Source organism: Physella acuta, unplaced genomic scaffold (genome assembly GCF_028476545.2).
Source record: "Physella acuta isolate Inbredline_101_S28 unplaced genomic scaffold, ASM2847654v3 ptg002119l, whole genome shotgun sequence".
In the NCBI taxonomy this organism is placed as follows: Eukaryota; Metazoa; Mollusca; class Gastropoda; family Physidae; genus Physella; species Physella acuta.
Window position 1 is genome coordinate 16,573 of NW_026733620.1, and position 15,218 is coordinate 31,790.

Below are 15,218 nucleotides of genomic sequence, written 5' to 3' on the forward strand. Positions count from 1 at the left end.
TTTTTTTTGTCATTTCTGTTATGTTTAAAGTATTAAAGTTTAAAGTTTTATTTCAAATTTAAAATTAAATTAGATCTACTAGATCTAGAACTAGATTCTAGATCTAGATCTATCGAAGTTTTTTTCTCAGTATTTGAAACTTAAGCAATTAGATCTAGATTTCTAGATCTAGAATCTATATCTAGATTAAATTTGTTAAATATTATAAGTAGATCTAGAATCTAGATCTCTAGGTAATCAAGCTTTAGTAATCGAGTGGCTTAGGCCTAGTTAGAACTTTGAGGCTTGAGGAAATAGCATATTATTCAGTTGTGAATAATGAACATTTTTATTTTTCGGCAAAAAGAGCTGTAGATCTATTTTAAGCTGTGGCGGATGGAACAACTGGGTGTTCAATATATTACAATATTATCTAGATTTAAATGTATAATCTACCAAACGATCCGGTTTTTTTTTACAGAAAGAACTTTGATCATGAGACAGTACCTAATTATTCTATCACATTATCTAATCATTAAGTTGCTTCATAAGATTTTCACATTTTCCTTTTTCATAAAGATGAATTATTTAAAAGGAAAATGCGAAAATATGAAAATTTAGTGAAGAAACTTGAGGTCAAAGGTATGTTGTGCGCGCGTAATGTGAAATTCTGAATAGCCTAATTTTTTTTTTTGTAACTGAAGTGGTTTACTGCTTGTTATTTCTTTTTCTGTGTCTGCTTTTCCTTTAAAGAAGCACATTTATATTTATATCACATAACAATGGAAGATGATGGTAAGAAATTAAAAAAAACCCCATAGATCCAGTCTTGAGTCTAGCTAGATTTAGCTAGATTTCTAGATCTAGATTCTAGATCTAGAATTCTAGATCACTAGATCTAGATCTAGATCTAGATCTAGATCTTTACTAGACTCTAGACTAGATCTAGATCTAGATCTAGATTCTAGTACTACTCTAGTTCTAGTCTAGACTACTCTAACTCTAGATCTAGAGTACTCTAGAATCTAGTAGATCTAGGTAGTCTAAGCTTCTAGATCTAGATCTAGATCCTAGATTTATTTTAGTAAAATTAAAATTAAAAGTAAAATTAGTAGGCCTAGCCTATTTAATTTATTTGTAGAGTTAGCAGATAGCTGTTAACTGTAGGGCCTACAGTGTAGGCTAAGTAGCCTAAGTCAGTAAGTGTCACCCCCCCCCCTCTCAAAAAATGTGTGCACTTTCAGTTTGTTGTCACCCCTCTCCCCTATTTTTAAATTTTATTCAATTAACAGCTAGATTCTAGATCTAGATCTAGGATAAAAATAAAACTATTTTGATTTTGTGTCACCCCCTAAATATGTGTACTGGTGTCACTCTGGAGACCGCCCATCCCCTGCTGCAGAGCGTAAGTGTAGGTGTAGATCTAGATATAGATTTCTAGATCTAGATCTAGAATCTAGACTAGATTCTAGATCTAATCTAGATCTAGATCTAGTTACTACACTAGTTATGATCTGTACAGAATCTACAGTAGTAAAAGACTCAGCCCAGTGTTCAGTGAGTCTTTGGGCTTATTATTATTTCAAATTATTTTTACATTTTTAGGCCTTATCTAATTTCAAATTTGGTTAGTAATTAGATCTAGATCTAGATTCTAGATCTATACACTATACAGCAGTAAAAAGTAGGCTATACAGCACTGTTAGAGACTAGATCTAGAATAGATCTAGATCTAGATCTCTCATCTGCCACTTTACATCCTTTCATGGTCTCCTAAAATATGAGGATAAATATGACCTGAAAAGCGAAATCCGTATGTTTATACTTAGGCCTATTTTTCTTATTTCAATGTATTGAAAGCTTCTAATTGAATTATTTAATTAAAAATCAAATCAGTCATACAAAACAGATAATTTCAGAAATATAGAAAATTTAGACCTATCAATGTCATTAATATATGAGTCCATTATTGTGAGCACGACTTTTTTGATGCAGTATGAATATGTTATTGTATTTTACTATTTAGCAGTGGCGTAGCCAGGATCGTCTCAAGGGGGGGGTTCCAATTTTTACCCGGGGACAAACTTTCGATTTGCACCCCCCCCCCTCAAACTTTCGATTTGCACCCCCCCCCTCAAACTTTCGATTTGCACCCCCCCCCCCTCAAACTTTCGATTTGCACCCCCCCCCCCCTCAAACTTTCGATTTGCACCCCCCCTCATACTTTTTATATATACCGAGGGGTCTATGGGGGGGGGGTTATGACCCCCCCTAACCCCCCCCTGCCTACGCCACTGATTGTGCAAGTGAGTCGAAAATACATTTTGCGTTTTGTGTCAATGAACTCGATAACATGAAAAGGGCAGCAAATCTTAAGGGTGTATACTTGCACATGAAGATGGTAAAGGAATATAGATAGACATACAGTAGACTGATGCTAAAGTGGACTGATTTTGTGACAAAAATGTGCCTCGTTCTACTCTAGACGCTGAGATGTGTGCATGCGATGATTACTACAGAAAGAGATTTTTACACACATAACACCAGCGGCGTCACTAGGCCGGGTGTCACCCGGTGCGGTAACTGAGGGTGTCAACACCCTACACCAAGTTTGCAATTTCAGTTTGGTTTCAAAATACTAAGCTATTACTGTTACTGGATAAAACATAATTTTAATGGCATACTTTACAATTTTTAAATTCGGTGTCACCCCTAAAATTGGCGTCACCCGGTGCGGACCGCACCACCTACGCCGTCTTGTGATGCCACTGCATTACATTGGCCATTAGCACACAGATCTAGTTGTTTCTGTAAGTTATGTTTTTTTCCTTAGTGGGTGGAACGTGTTTAAATATCTGTATAAATCCCCGAAATATACACTCAGTTTATACTTTTTCTGCAAATTCATGGAGTCGAAATGGCATTCAAAATACCTCTTGTTAAAAAAAAAATAAAACTGTTTTTGTAATAGATATAAAAAGATTTAAAATAGTTTAGAGTGTCATAAAATATTTAATCGACATATTAATAAAGACAAAAATTGAAATGAACTTTCTTTTCAACTTTAAGCTAATTTTAATTGTAATGAGCTAGTTGCAATGTTGTTTTTAATTTTTATTTAATTTCTTATCTTCCATCTAAATCTATTAATTAAAAATATGCATACGACCTTTTTAATAACAAGCTTTTATGTAATAATGCACTAAAAATGAAATAAATAAGTGCTTTTCTTTAAATATATAATAATACACTACTATTTAAATCACCATACAGAAAAGCGTGGGTCACTAATATATTAGTAAAGGTAACCAACTGATAATAGAAAGCTGACGAAACGCTAAAAGGGAAGCTTTAAAAAGAAAGATGAATTTTAAAAGCTTGTAAAAATAGTCTCGTGCATGCGAGATCATCGGTCAAGAAATCGAGCTCGGGATAATTACTTTTCATTTTAAAACACGGCATCTATAATAATAGTTTCGCTGTCTGTCTATCTATCTATCTATCTATCTATCTATCTATCTATCTATCTGTCTGACAAGAACGCTCTAGAGAAAACACAAGGAAAATAAAAACATGCATAGTAATTCGAAAAACGAAGTATGACGTCGACACATTTAGCGCACAGAGTAGAAAATAATCTCAAGCCGGATAGTGCACACATTGATATGACGTCATTGATTATCGATATTCAATACAAAGGCAATTTGGTCTAATCTAAGTGGTTTGCGTGAAGAGTTTCTTTCATACAATTCTTCGGGTAGGGGCGAAGCCCCACCCCCGCGTAAGAACGTTTGAGCCCCCCCCCCTCCCCAACTCAAAAGAAATTTCCTCATCGATACTCTATAATAAAATTACCGCCTAATTAATGTGTCTAATCTTAAAAGTGGTTTTCTTGCAATGGGACGGTAGACATGTTGTTTTTTTTTTGGGGGGGGGGGGGGGGGGGGTGGAGGGGTGGGGGGGTGGTGTGTGTGTGGGGGGGGGGGGTGGAGGGGCGGGGCGGGGGGGGGGGTGGTGTGTGTGGGGGGGGGGGGTGGGGGGGTTGGTTTCAGTGTTTCTTTCAGACTTTTTCCTCCCCGGAGAGGGGTGGGGGTACTTGAAATTTTCGGGGGCGGGGGTAGAATTTTCTGGGAGGGGGCGGACACTGGAAAAAGTATATAATTATATTTCGTTGAATGGGACGGTAGACATGTTTTTTTTTTGGGGGGGGGGGTGTGGAGGGGTGGGGGGGGGGGGTGGTGGTGTGTGTGTGGGGGGTGGGGGTGGGTTGGTTTCAGTGTTTCTTTCAGAGTTTTTCCTCCCCGGAGAGGGGTGGGGGTAATTGAAATTTTCGGGGGCGGGGGTAGAATTTTCTGGGAGGGGGCGGACACTGGAAAAAGTATATAATTATATTTCGTTGAATTGGACGGTAGACATGTTTTTTTTTGGGGGGTGGGGGTGGAGAGGGGGGGGGGTGGAGGGGTGGGGGGGGTGGTGTGTGTGGGGGGTGGGGGTGGGGGGTGGTGTGTGGGGTGGGGGGGTGGGGGTGGTGTGTGGGGGGTGGGTTGGTTTTAGTTTAGAGAAAAGAGACTGCACTATCAACCTAGCGCCCGGTGTATCCTTCCTCAACGGGCCATTTTTCTCGTCTATAATAATAGTTTCGCTGTCTGTCTATCTATCTATCTATCTATCTATCTATCTATCTATCTATCTATCTGTCTGACAAGAACGCTCTAGAGAAAACACAAGGAAAATAAAAACATGCACAGTAATTCGAAAAACGAACTATGACGTCGACACATTTAGCGCACAGAGTAGAAAATAATCTCAAGCCGGATAGTGCACACATTGATATGACGTCATTGATTATCGATATTCAATACAAAGGCAATTTGGTCTAATCTAAGTGGTTTGCGTGAAGAGTTTCTTTCATACAATTCTTCGGGTAGGGGCGAAGCCCCACCCCCGCGTAAGAACGTCTGAGCCCCCCCCCCCTCCCCAACTCAAAAGAAATTTCCTCATCGATACTCTATAATAAAATTACCGCCTAATTAATGTGTCTAATCTTAAAAGTGGTTTTCTTGCAATGGGACGGTAGACATGTTGTTTTTTTTTTGGGGGGGGGGGGGGTGGAGGGGTGTGGGGGGGGGGGTGGTGTGTGTGTGGGGGGGGGGTGGAGGGGCGGGGGGGGGTGTGTGTGGGGGGTGGGGGGTGGGGGTGGGTTGGTTTCAGTGTTTCTTTCAGACTTTTTCCTCCCCGGAGAGGGAGCGGACACTGGAAAAAGTATATAATTATATTTCGTTGAATGGGACGGTAGACATGTTTTTTTTTGGGGGGGGGGTGTGGAGGGGTGGGGGGGGGGTGGTGGTGTGTGTGTGGGGGGTGGGGGGTGGGGGGTGGGGGTGGGTTGGTTTCAGTGTTTCTTTCAGAGTTTTTCCTCCCCGGAGAGGGGTGGGGGTAATTGAAATTTTCGGGGGCGGGGGTAGAATTTTCTGGGAGGGGGCGGACACTGGAAAAAGTATATAATTATATTTCGTTGAATTGGACGGTAGACATGTTTTTTTTTGGGGGGGTGGGGGTGGAGAGGGGGGGGGGTGGAGGGGTGGGGGGGGTGTGTGGAGGGGGTGGTGTGTGTGGGGGGTGGGGGGTGGTGTGTGGGGTGGGGGGGGTGGGGGTGGTGTGTGGGGGGTGGGTTGGTTTTAGTTTAGAGAAAAGAGACAGCACTATCAACCTAGCGCCCGGTGTATCCTTCCTCAACGGGCCATTTTTCTCGTTTTAAAATATTTCCCCAATTTTTTTGGTGTGAAAATTATCTTCTTTTCCCGTTCGTGCCCAAAGACGGTGACCGGAAGGATGCGCTAAGAAAAAGTGCGCAAGGGCATCAGTGTTTTCTAAAATCGAGCATTTTTAGACATTAACTACGTGTATATTGTAGCATAATAAAACATTTCCACCAAATATGACAAAATGTAAGTGATTTAGTATAACTAGTTTGTATTTGCGCATTGTTCCGATCGCGCTTTTTTTCAGGGATCCGCCCAAGACAAACGGGGCAGATGAAATAGAGTTCACCTGTGACCTCGGCATATGATAGAAAGTGAGGTCAGCACTTTGCTCAGCCGTTTTTGTTTTTCCAGGGACATTTTACTGACTTGAACCCGGATAGCAGCCTAGCTCTCTACCGCTAGGCCACGCCGTCCCATTTTTGTGTGAAAATATTTAACTAGAAATACCAGTGGAAAATTCAGAGTAAAAATTTGCGATTTTTGAAAACTTCGGAAATCCGCCGGAATTTGGAAGTTGCATACCTGTTATCTGAGGACTGAGTGGTCTAGTGGTAGAGAGCTGGACTGCTAACACGTAAGTTTCGAGTTCGAATCCGGGTTCAAGTCAATAGACCGTCCATGAGTCCACCCAACTCTGATGGGTACCTAACTCACGTTAGGGAAAGTAAAAGCGGCTGGGCATAGTGCTGACCACACTATCTCTCTCATATGCCGAGGTCACAGAAACTCTACTTCACTTGACTTACCTATCCCTGTTATCTAGAGCCGTCAGATCTACTTTAATCATCTAATTGAAAAGAAATGTGTCAAATGCATAATTCGGTCGTTTCCATAGAGGTCATTATCACTTTCATCCAAATTTTCCAAACTTCGCAAAAAATCTAAAATTGGTGGAACAATTCGGAGAAAATGAAGTAATCGAAGGAAAATTGAAGCTCAAACGGAAAAAAAAAATCGGATTGCCGCTAAAAATTGGTAATAACAATTTAGTATCCATAACATTTGGAAGCAAATCTTTATATTGGGATCATATATAATGTATCACTTCACGAAGTCTATAGAAGATAACCCAAGAAATGCGATTTTGTTTATTATGTTACAAATTTGGAGCACAAATAATAAAAATCCCTGATAGTAAAATGAAGCAGAACCCAGCGATGACTAGAGATGGTGCCTATCCAACAGCGATGTTGCTTGGGCCACACTGCTGTAGGCTAGACGTGACGAAGGTGTTAAAGGTCATGGTAGGGTCATCGTCATTTAGTCTAAAACTGAGTAGAATCAGAATACTCCGATTTAGATATCCCGACCTAGATCTAGATAGGGGTCATCCATTTATGACGTCCACACGCGGGGGGGGGGGGGGGGGGGGTCGGGGTCTGGAAAAAACTGACTTTAGTGGACGCATATGGACTTGTATATTTGTAAAAGGAAAAAAAGTGGATTTTTTTTTTGGGGGGGGGGGGGGGGGTCTAAAATCCAAAAAAAAAAATGTGGACGTCATAAATGGATTACCCCTTACTATAAAATTTAATATAAAAAATAGATAGATTCTAGATCTAGGATGTTGTCTTTCAGACTTCTTTTCGTATTAAAGGCTCTCCATGTTCTTCTTTTCGTTACCACCCCCCACCCCCCCCCCCCCCACCCCCCCCTCCACAGCTGGGACGAAATAGAAACAAAAATTATTTGCAAGCCTAGGCGATGGAAAATAAATAGATCTAGACGCCTAGGCCTATAATCTATATACTTTAATTTTAACCCGACATGTCAAGGAAGTATATAGATCTAGTAGATCTTAATACCCCTCCCTGTGGGAAAATGCCTGACGGAAACCCTGTCTACATCATAAATCTAGTAGTCTAGATCTATATAAAAAAAACAGGGCTGTGTATTTGTATTATTGTGAACATATAGATTCTAGATCTAGATTCTATGACTTTGCCCGTAGTTGTACGATTTTGACAACCATGTTTGTTATGATCATGATATTACTGCGATTGCGCCACAACAGTTACATTTTAACTCTACGCTTTTGTCTTTTGGAAAAACAAGTTAATTAAAAAAGTCTAGTGACATTTATGCGCAATTTCCTTATGTTATCTAAAAATAGCTCTGACGTATAATACTGGGGTGCGTTCAAGCTAGAAGAACGATCGGTTTGTAGGTGTTTATGTAATTTTAAAATTTGTGCCCGAACGAGAGGATATTTTTGAAAACTTTCTTCGGCAATATTGTTCTAAATTATGGCAGGAATCGATTGGCACATGTTTCAAGTCGCTAAGTGGTCTGGTTGCCGAGATATGGGCAAAAAACTGCATTTTTTCTCGGTTTTTTGGCTTTTCCGGGAAATACATGAAAGAAACCCGGAATTTTTATGGCCTATGCTCATCCTCGTAACTTGCTTAACATAATTGCTTTTGGAACTAGTCATCGATATTGCTTCGTTGAGGAGGAGATACGACTTAAAGCTGCGGACACACATCCATCCATCCATTCATTCATACATCCAGAAATGACGGGTTAATAAACGCAATTCTCCAGAATGGAAATTGCGCTAAAAAAATTAAGTAGATCTACCGGATTCTAGGCGTTACTTAATTTTAATACTGTAGCTTAACTTTATTTTATGTTTTTTTTTTTCTTGTGATGAAATTTCGATTGCCGTTGGTCTGAGTTTTATATTCAGCTAGATCTAGTTAAAATAATTACAAATATCAATATTCTAGACCGAGCCCTGGTACGATATTGATCAGCTGTAGGCCTAGAGGTCGTCCTAGATCTACTTGTTTACTTGCGGCTTCCGTGACAACACCTTCCCGTTCCCCTCCCTTCTTGTTCAATATCAAGACGGGCGGGAGTCGCTAGGTCTGCTATGTTTTGAACTTTAACTGACCCCGCTAATCGGCTTTGGCTATTGGATGTTATAAATATCAATCTGATTCATTAAAAAAAAAGGCTGATCGCGCATGTATTCGACAATATAAATATCTCTATTAAACTTTGTCTTGATTAGACGGACTCTTTTTAAGATAAAAATTCAGAGGTTCCAGTTTTATAGATCTAAATCTAGATTTAGATCTAGGTCTATATCTTGTGATTTATAAAAAAAAAAACAACATGAGGTAAAAAAAATTGCGTTCTCAATTTGACATTGTTTATTTTATTTTTTAGCATAGCCCTCGGGCAGAGTTTTTTCCTGGCATTTTTTTTTTGTCCGTGGGCAGGGGGAGGGGGAGGAAAACAATGGTTCAACTAGTATTTCTAGTAAGACCTATATATTTTCTATAGGCTATACATTTTCCTTTATTCTTCTTCTAGGGAGGGGCTGAGCGGAATAGATAAAGTATACTATAGGCTACTGTGATTGGCCATGGTGGGAATAGGTGAAAACTACTGACTACAGTTGACCACACCTCAGTTTTAAGAAGATTCTAATATTGTGCTATTATTGTATAAGAAATCCACCTTCATCTCTTAAAAATGTGAAACAGTTTTGAAAATCACCTCAGCAGAGGGAGGAATAAACTCTCCTCCTTTCTCTATCATTAGCTAGGTCTCAGATGCAGCTATTTATCAGTTGACAGAAAAATAATCATTATCCACACAGCTAGGCATAGATCTACATACATATTTTGTATGACTAGCCATACTCAGCATTGTTTATTTTCTTGTCTCTTTCAGAAATAATTCCTTCTCCAACCCCCTCACCCCCAAGGAAGGATGAAAAAAAGATGAGGTCTATCAAAAGCTGGAAAACAGTAAATTCAATTTTCATTTTTTGAACACAATTTTTATGCCTTATATGAATGTTTGATTACTGTACATTAGTATACAACATTTTTTACACAATTTAAAGCCAAGTTGAACAAAATAAGTAAACTTGTTTAATTTCAGGGTACTGTAAAATATGTTATGTAACTTTTGTCTAATTTTTTGCTTAGGTTCTGGTTGAAGGAAATATTGGATGTGGAAAGTCAACATTCCTAAACTATTTTAAAAAGTACAGTAATGTTACGGTAATTCCCATCCTCATTAGCCTTATTTAAATAATTAAATAGGTTACTGAATTTTTTAATCCTGATTCCTATCCCTAGATTGTTTTTATAGTATTAAGGCAAACATTATTTTCTAATGTAAAATTTATTAAAAAATTATTTTTCAAATGAGTGTTAGTGTTAGTAAAAGTATTTCAATTACAGAATTTATAACGATTTGAATCTGAAAAAAAAAGAATGATAAAGATATCTTTTTATTTTACAGGTTTTGGCCGAACCTGTTGGAAAATGGACAGATGTTATGGGTTATAATGCACTTGTAAGTATTAGTTTTTATATTATTACATTTTTAAGTAAAGTAAGTAAAGTTCCCCTTCCAAAGCTGACGGTTCATGGGGCGAGTGAAGTAGAGTTCACCTGTTTCTCTGACATCAGCCTGCGGAGGGATAGTGTGGTCCACCACTATGCCAAGCTTCTTTTACTTTTCCTAACATGAGATGGGTACCCATCAGAGCTGGGTGGACTCAGGGACGGTCTACTGACTTGAACCCAGATTTAAACTCGATACTTACTTGTTAGCAGCCTAGATCTCTACCGGTAGGCCATTCCGTCCCCGCATTTTTTAAAGTAGGTAGTTAATATACCTGTAAAATTCAATATTTAGAAGAAGAAAAATATTGTTTAAAACATGTTTTAAACCACTAACAACCTAGCATCTTACATGGTATAATAATCAGAATCATTATATTTTCCCTTTTGTGCCCAAGACACATGGGGCAGCTACAGACAACTTTTTCAGCCTTTGCCATTCTCTTTCCCCAAGCTAGCCCTGTCTAGCCCAGTTGCTTTCTAGCTGTGAGTCACCACATTTCCCTTCACCTTTTCTGTTTTCTTTTTCCTTGCGGCGTCCTGTTAAGTTCCATTCCTGTGATGTCATCTGGATTCAGAGGCGTAGCGACCCTTCCTGGCACCCGGGGACAAACTTTTTGATTTGCACCCCTCCCCCCATCAAGATTTCAATTCCCCCCCCCCCCCCTCAACCTTTGAATTTATTTTTCCAACCCATTTTGGCGCCCCCTAAGGTCGGCGCCCGGGGACATATGTCGCCCCACTCTCCCCCCCCCCCCCTCGCTACGCTACTGTCTGGATTCATTCTTGACACATGCACCATCCAGCTCCATCTTCTTTTTTTAATTATTTCACAAAAAACTTCCATTGCCATTTAACCTTGTAATCTTTATCATTGGAGATGGTGTTGGGCCAGTGGGTGCCTTTTATCCTTTGCAGACACTTAAAAAAATCCATAGTAAAATTAACATTTAAAAAATAAAAATGGGGAAATGCTGAAAAAATGTATTCATGTGTCCTCCTAAATTATGACTGTTTTTAAAAATTAAACAAGACTTTAAACTTTGAAAGTATCTTTTGTTTGAATTTTAGGAGCTAATGTATAAAGATGCCCCGCGCTGGAGCTGTGCTTTCCAGTTCCTTGTCACACTTTCAATGTTGGAACACCATAAACTACCAGAGGTCTGGTTATTTGTAATTTGCTTGTTTTAAATAAATTAACATTTAAAATTTAATACATGAACGGCTTAAATATTCCTATATTTGCAAACATTTTAATTTCTGAATTTTAACAAATAAATTTCATCTGTTTTCTTATTTATGTTGCGTATTGCCTACCTTGGAAAGCAGTAGCACCATTTGTGAATGAGTTAACTAGTTGGATGTAATTTTTAGTTATATTTTAAATTATTGAAATAATAAAATTATTTTTTTTTTCAGAAACCATACTCAGTAAAGATGATGGAGAGGTCAATCTACAGCGCGAGGCATTGTTTTATCGAAAATTTAAAACAAAAGTAGGTCTAAATTTTATATTTTATACAAAAGAAGTTTTATTACTTGAGTTTAGCTTTCTTATGCGCAAATAATACATTGTTGTTTAAAAACAAAATTTAAATATTTTTTTATATTCCTGTATGGATATCACATTTTTAAATTTACACATCAAAAGAAGTGTTTTTTTAACAGTTTAAAAAGAGTATCTTAAAATTATAATTCTAGTACAATTTCTATTATTGTCTAACTGAAAGCCATCATATTGTCCAATCTTTAGTTCGATAATGCCAGATGTTGACCACTCTATACTTACAGCCTGGCACAACTGGGTGGATGTTAATGAAGATGTCCAGGTAGATCTGATAGGTGAGTTTATGCTGAAGCCTGCTTGTATGTGTCAAAACTTGTGTTCAATTTTTTGTATAAAATATTGCTGGTTGTTTTTATTTTTTTTTCCCTATTGTTTTTATCAGAAGTAACATAATTTGATTAAACATAATCTCTAAGATTTTTTTAATGGTGTAATTAAAAACAGTTGCAGTAAAACATTTGTACCTAAATAATCTAGAACTTAGGTTTAATTTTAATTAATTCTTTGCAGTAACCCTTCATTTTTTTTAGTCAGACAATAAAAATATATAAGACTTTTTCTTGAGTTACCTACCTTACACCATACAATTTTTATAGACAATTTTTTTGTTGTTGAATGAATTACTTAAATTTGTACTGATATTCAAACTTAAAAATTCATAATTGCTTTATCATTTTTTAGTGTAAAATCTATGAAAGCCCAAGATTTTACAACATGAACTTAAAAAAATATTTTTTTTAGACAATCCCCCTTATAGTATGCTATGCCTAACATATTAATTAGAAATTAAATCTACTCTTTAAAAAACTAGTTTAAATAAGATCATTATCCTTAAAGATGGCCTGGCATAGTACTGAGGATGCTATTCCTTCATATCTTGTGGTTAAATTTTTTAAAATCTCCTCTTCCTCTGCCACATGAATTATTGGTTCTGAAACGTGTATTTTATTTTGTTCAATATTATTGTTCTTCTTCTTAATCCCATTCGTGCCCAAGATGCATTGGGCAGATGAAGTAGAGATCATCTGATTCATAGATCTGGGTATATGAAGGGATAGTGTGGTCAACACTATGCCCAGCCGTCTTTTTTTCCTTAACGTAATTTAGGTACCCATCAGAGCTGAGTGAACGTTCCACTGATTTTGAACCCGGATTTGAACTCGAGACTCTCGGGTTAGCAATCTAGCACTCTACCGCTAGGCCACACCATCAGTATTATTTTTATGTTTTATTAATATCTGACGTTTCTGGACATATTGTAACAGGTGTCGTCATTTTGTGCTCTAATGTAAAGTAATAGACACTTCATCAACTATAAAGTTCACCAAGTCACATTCCTCTCTGTCCTACACACCAACTAGCTTATGCTACGTTTGAGTTGACAGTTAACATTTTTTTACAGTTTACTTGAGAGCAACACCAGAGGTTTGTGCTAACAGAATCAAAACGCGAAACAGGTCGGAAGAATCAGGAGTCCCCATCGTAAGTAAATAACTACTTAAATGTTACATATAAAATATTTTAGTAAAATTTATATTTGACACAATGATGAACAAAATCATTCCATTCTTAGTAATATCTGTAACACATATCAAATGAGTTGTTGATATACTATTAAATATCTTTTACTGTCACACAGTTGTTTTTTATTTACTGCTGTCTATCTTAGTCTACTGCCAGTTTACTTTAATGGAGCTCTTCTCTTCCAGGAGTATTTAAAGGCTCTCCATGTTCTTCATGATGATTGGCTCCTGCATAACAAGCGAGGAAAACTCCCAGCCCCAGTTCTGGTCAGTTTGTGTTTATAAGTTGTGGTCAGTTTGTGTTTACAAGTTGTGGTCAGTTTGTGTTTACATTCTGTGGTCAGTTTGTGTTTACATTTATAAGTTGTGGTCAGTTTGTGTTTACAAGTTGTGGTCAGTTTACATTTATAAGTTGTGGTCAGTTTGTGTTAAGTTGTGGTCAGTTTGTGTCTACATTCTGTGGTCAGTTTGTGTTTACATTTATAAGTTGTGGTCATTTTGTATTTACAAGTTGTAGTCAGTTTGTATTTACAAGTTGTGGTCAGTTTGTGTTTACACTTACAAATTGTGTTTGCTACTCTTTAGTCTTACCCATGGTAGTTAGACTTTGTTGCACATCTTTAGATTTCCTCTTTAATACACAATTAAGTTCCCCTTTAAGATCTAACAATAGATGAAGTGGAGTTCAAATGTTACTTGACCTCGGCATATAAAAGGAAGCTGTGGTCAACACTATGACTAACCACAGTTTACTTTTCCCCAACATGGGTGAGGTACCCATTAGAGCTGTATGGACTCTGGTACATCTTTCAGTCATTAATCTGAACCGTGATCCAAACTCAAGACTTTAGGCTAGCAACTGAGTGCCCTACCATTCTTTGTCCACACTGTCCCTTATAATACAATTAGGCTCATAAAAATTAAATTTTATTTTAAGGTGATAAATGCTGATAAAGGTTTGGAAGATCTTCAGCAAGAAATTGAAGGGTTGAGTCAGGATATTCTTTTAGATTTGTTACCATATAGAGACAATCAAGAAGAAGAATGCAGGTAGCGCACGCTGATGTTAGCTATAGTTTAACTCTTACCACTCATTGAAATCCAGTTGTGAAATTTCTTAATACTGAAATACAGTAGCTGAATTATCAAATTAGATTAAAGAGACACTTTGTTGAATGACATGAAGTATTGTACACGTTGGTGACTTTGTTGATCTAATGATACCCTGCACTAAAATATCAGATTTTTTCTTATATTTATTTAATCATTTTAATTTTAAGGCAATATTTTAATTTTTATCGTTTTAAAGTGCCAAGTTTTAAACATGAAAATTTTCAATTTTAGTTTTTTAAAGTAGGTTTATAATTAAAGTTTTGTTACTGTATATTCTATAGACCTACATTTAAAAGAATAATTTTAATCTTCACAAAATAATTTTTAATATTTTACAAAAAAGGTGCAAAGTTTTAAAAATTAATTTTAACTTTGTTTAAATAATATTTTTAAATAGTTACAACATTTTAACAAGTCATAGAAAAGACTAAATGAAAATCATATTTCTTTTTAATGAACCGCCTTAGCTGTTACCTAGATATACACCAGATTTTGGTCAACATAATGTACCAAATTAATAATTAACGGTTGGATTTGAAATTTTTTTAGAAACTATTTGATCATCCATAGGCACTGAAATCCTTTTTTAATATACATAATGTTCTCATATTTTAATTTATGATGTTTTTACACACAATAAAATGTTACAACCACATGTGGTGGGTTGAACATTAAAACCACATTGGGTTGGCTTTTGACAACCATGTAGCTGTTGAAAACTATTGTCTGACTCAACTTGTGTATATTTTTATGTTATTTCTCAATAGCTGTAACTTATTATTTTTGTTGTCATCATAATTAATGTTACTTTTCTTGACTTTTCACATACATTGTTTGTTTTTGGTATATCATACAATTAAACCCATTATTTATTTCAAATTTTTGGAAGTTGCTTATATTTAAT

At 37.0% G+C, this 15,218-nt stretch overlaps 1 protein-coding gene across 1 annotated transcript; it reads left to right on the top strand.

Moving 5' to 3' along the window:
- The first annotated feature begins 686 nt into the window (after positions 1–686).
- LOC131932249 (deoxynucleoside kinase-like) lies at positions 687–14,255 on the top strand. Its single transcript, XM_059289107.1, has 10 exons — positions 687–774; positions 9,429–9,505; positions 9,689–9,763; positions 10,008–10,061; positions 11,183–11,272; positions 11,531–11,607; positions 11,865–11,953; positions 13,081–13,160; positions 13,388–13,468; positions 14,139–14,255. Exons 1-10 carry the CDS (start codon positions 762–764, stop codon positions 14,253–14,255), a joined length of 753 nt encoding a protein of 250 aa, XP_059145090.1. The 5' UTR covers positions 687–761.
- The last annotated feature ends 963 nt before the right edge of the window (positions 14,256–15,218 follow it).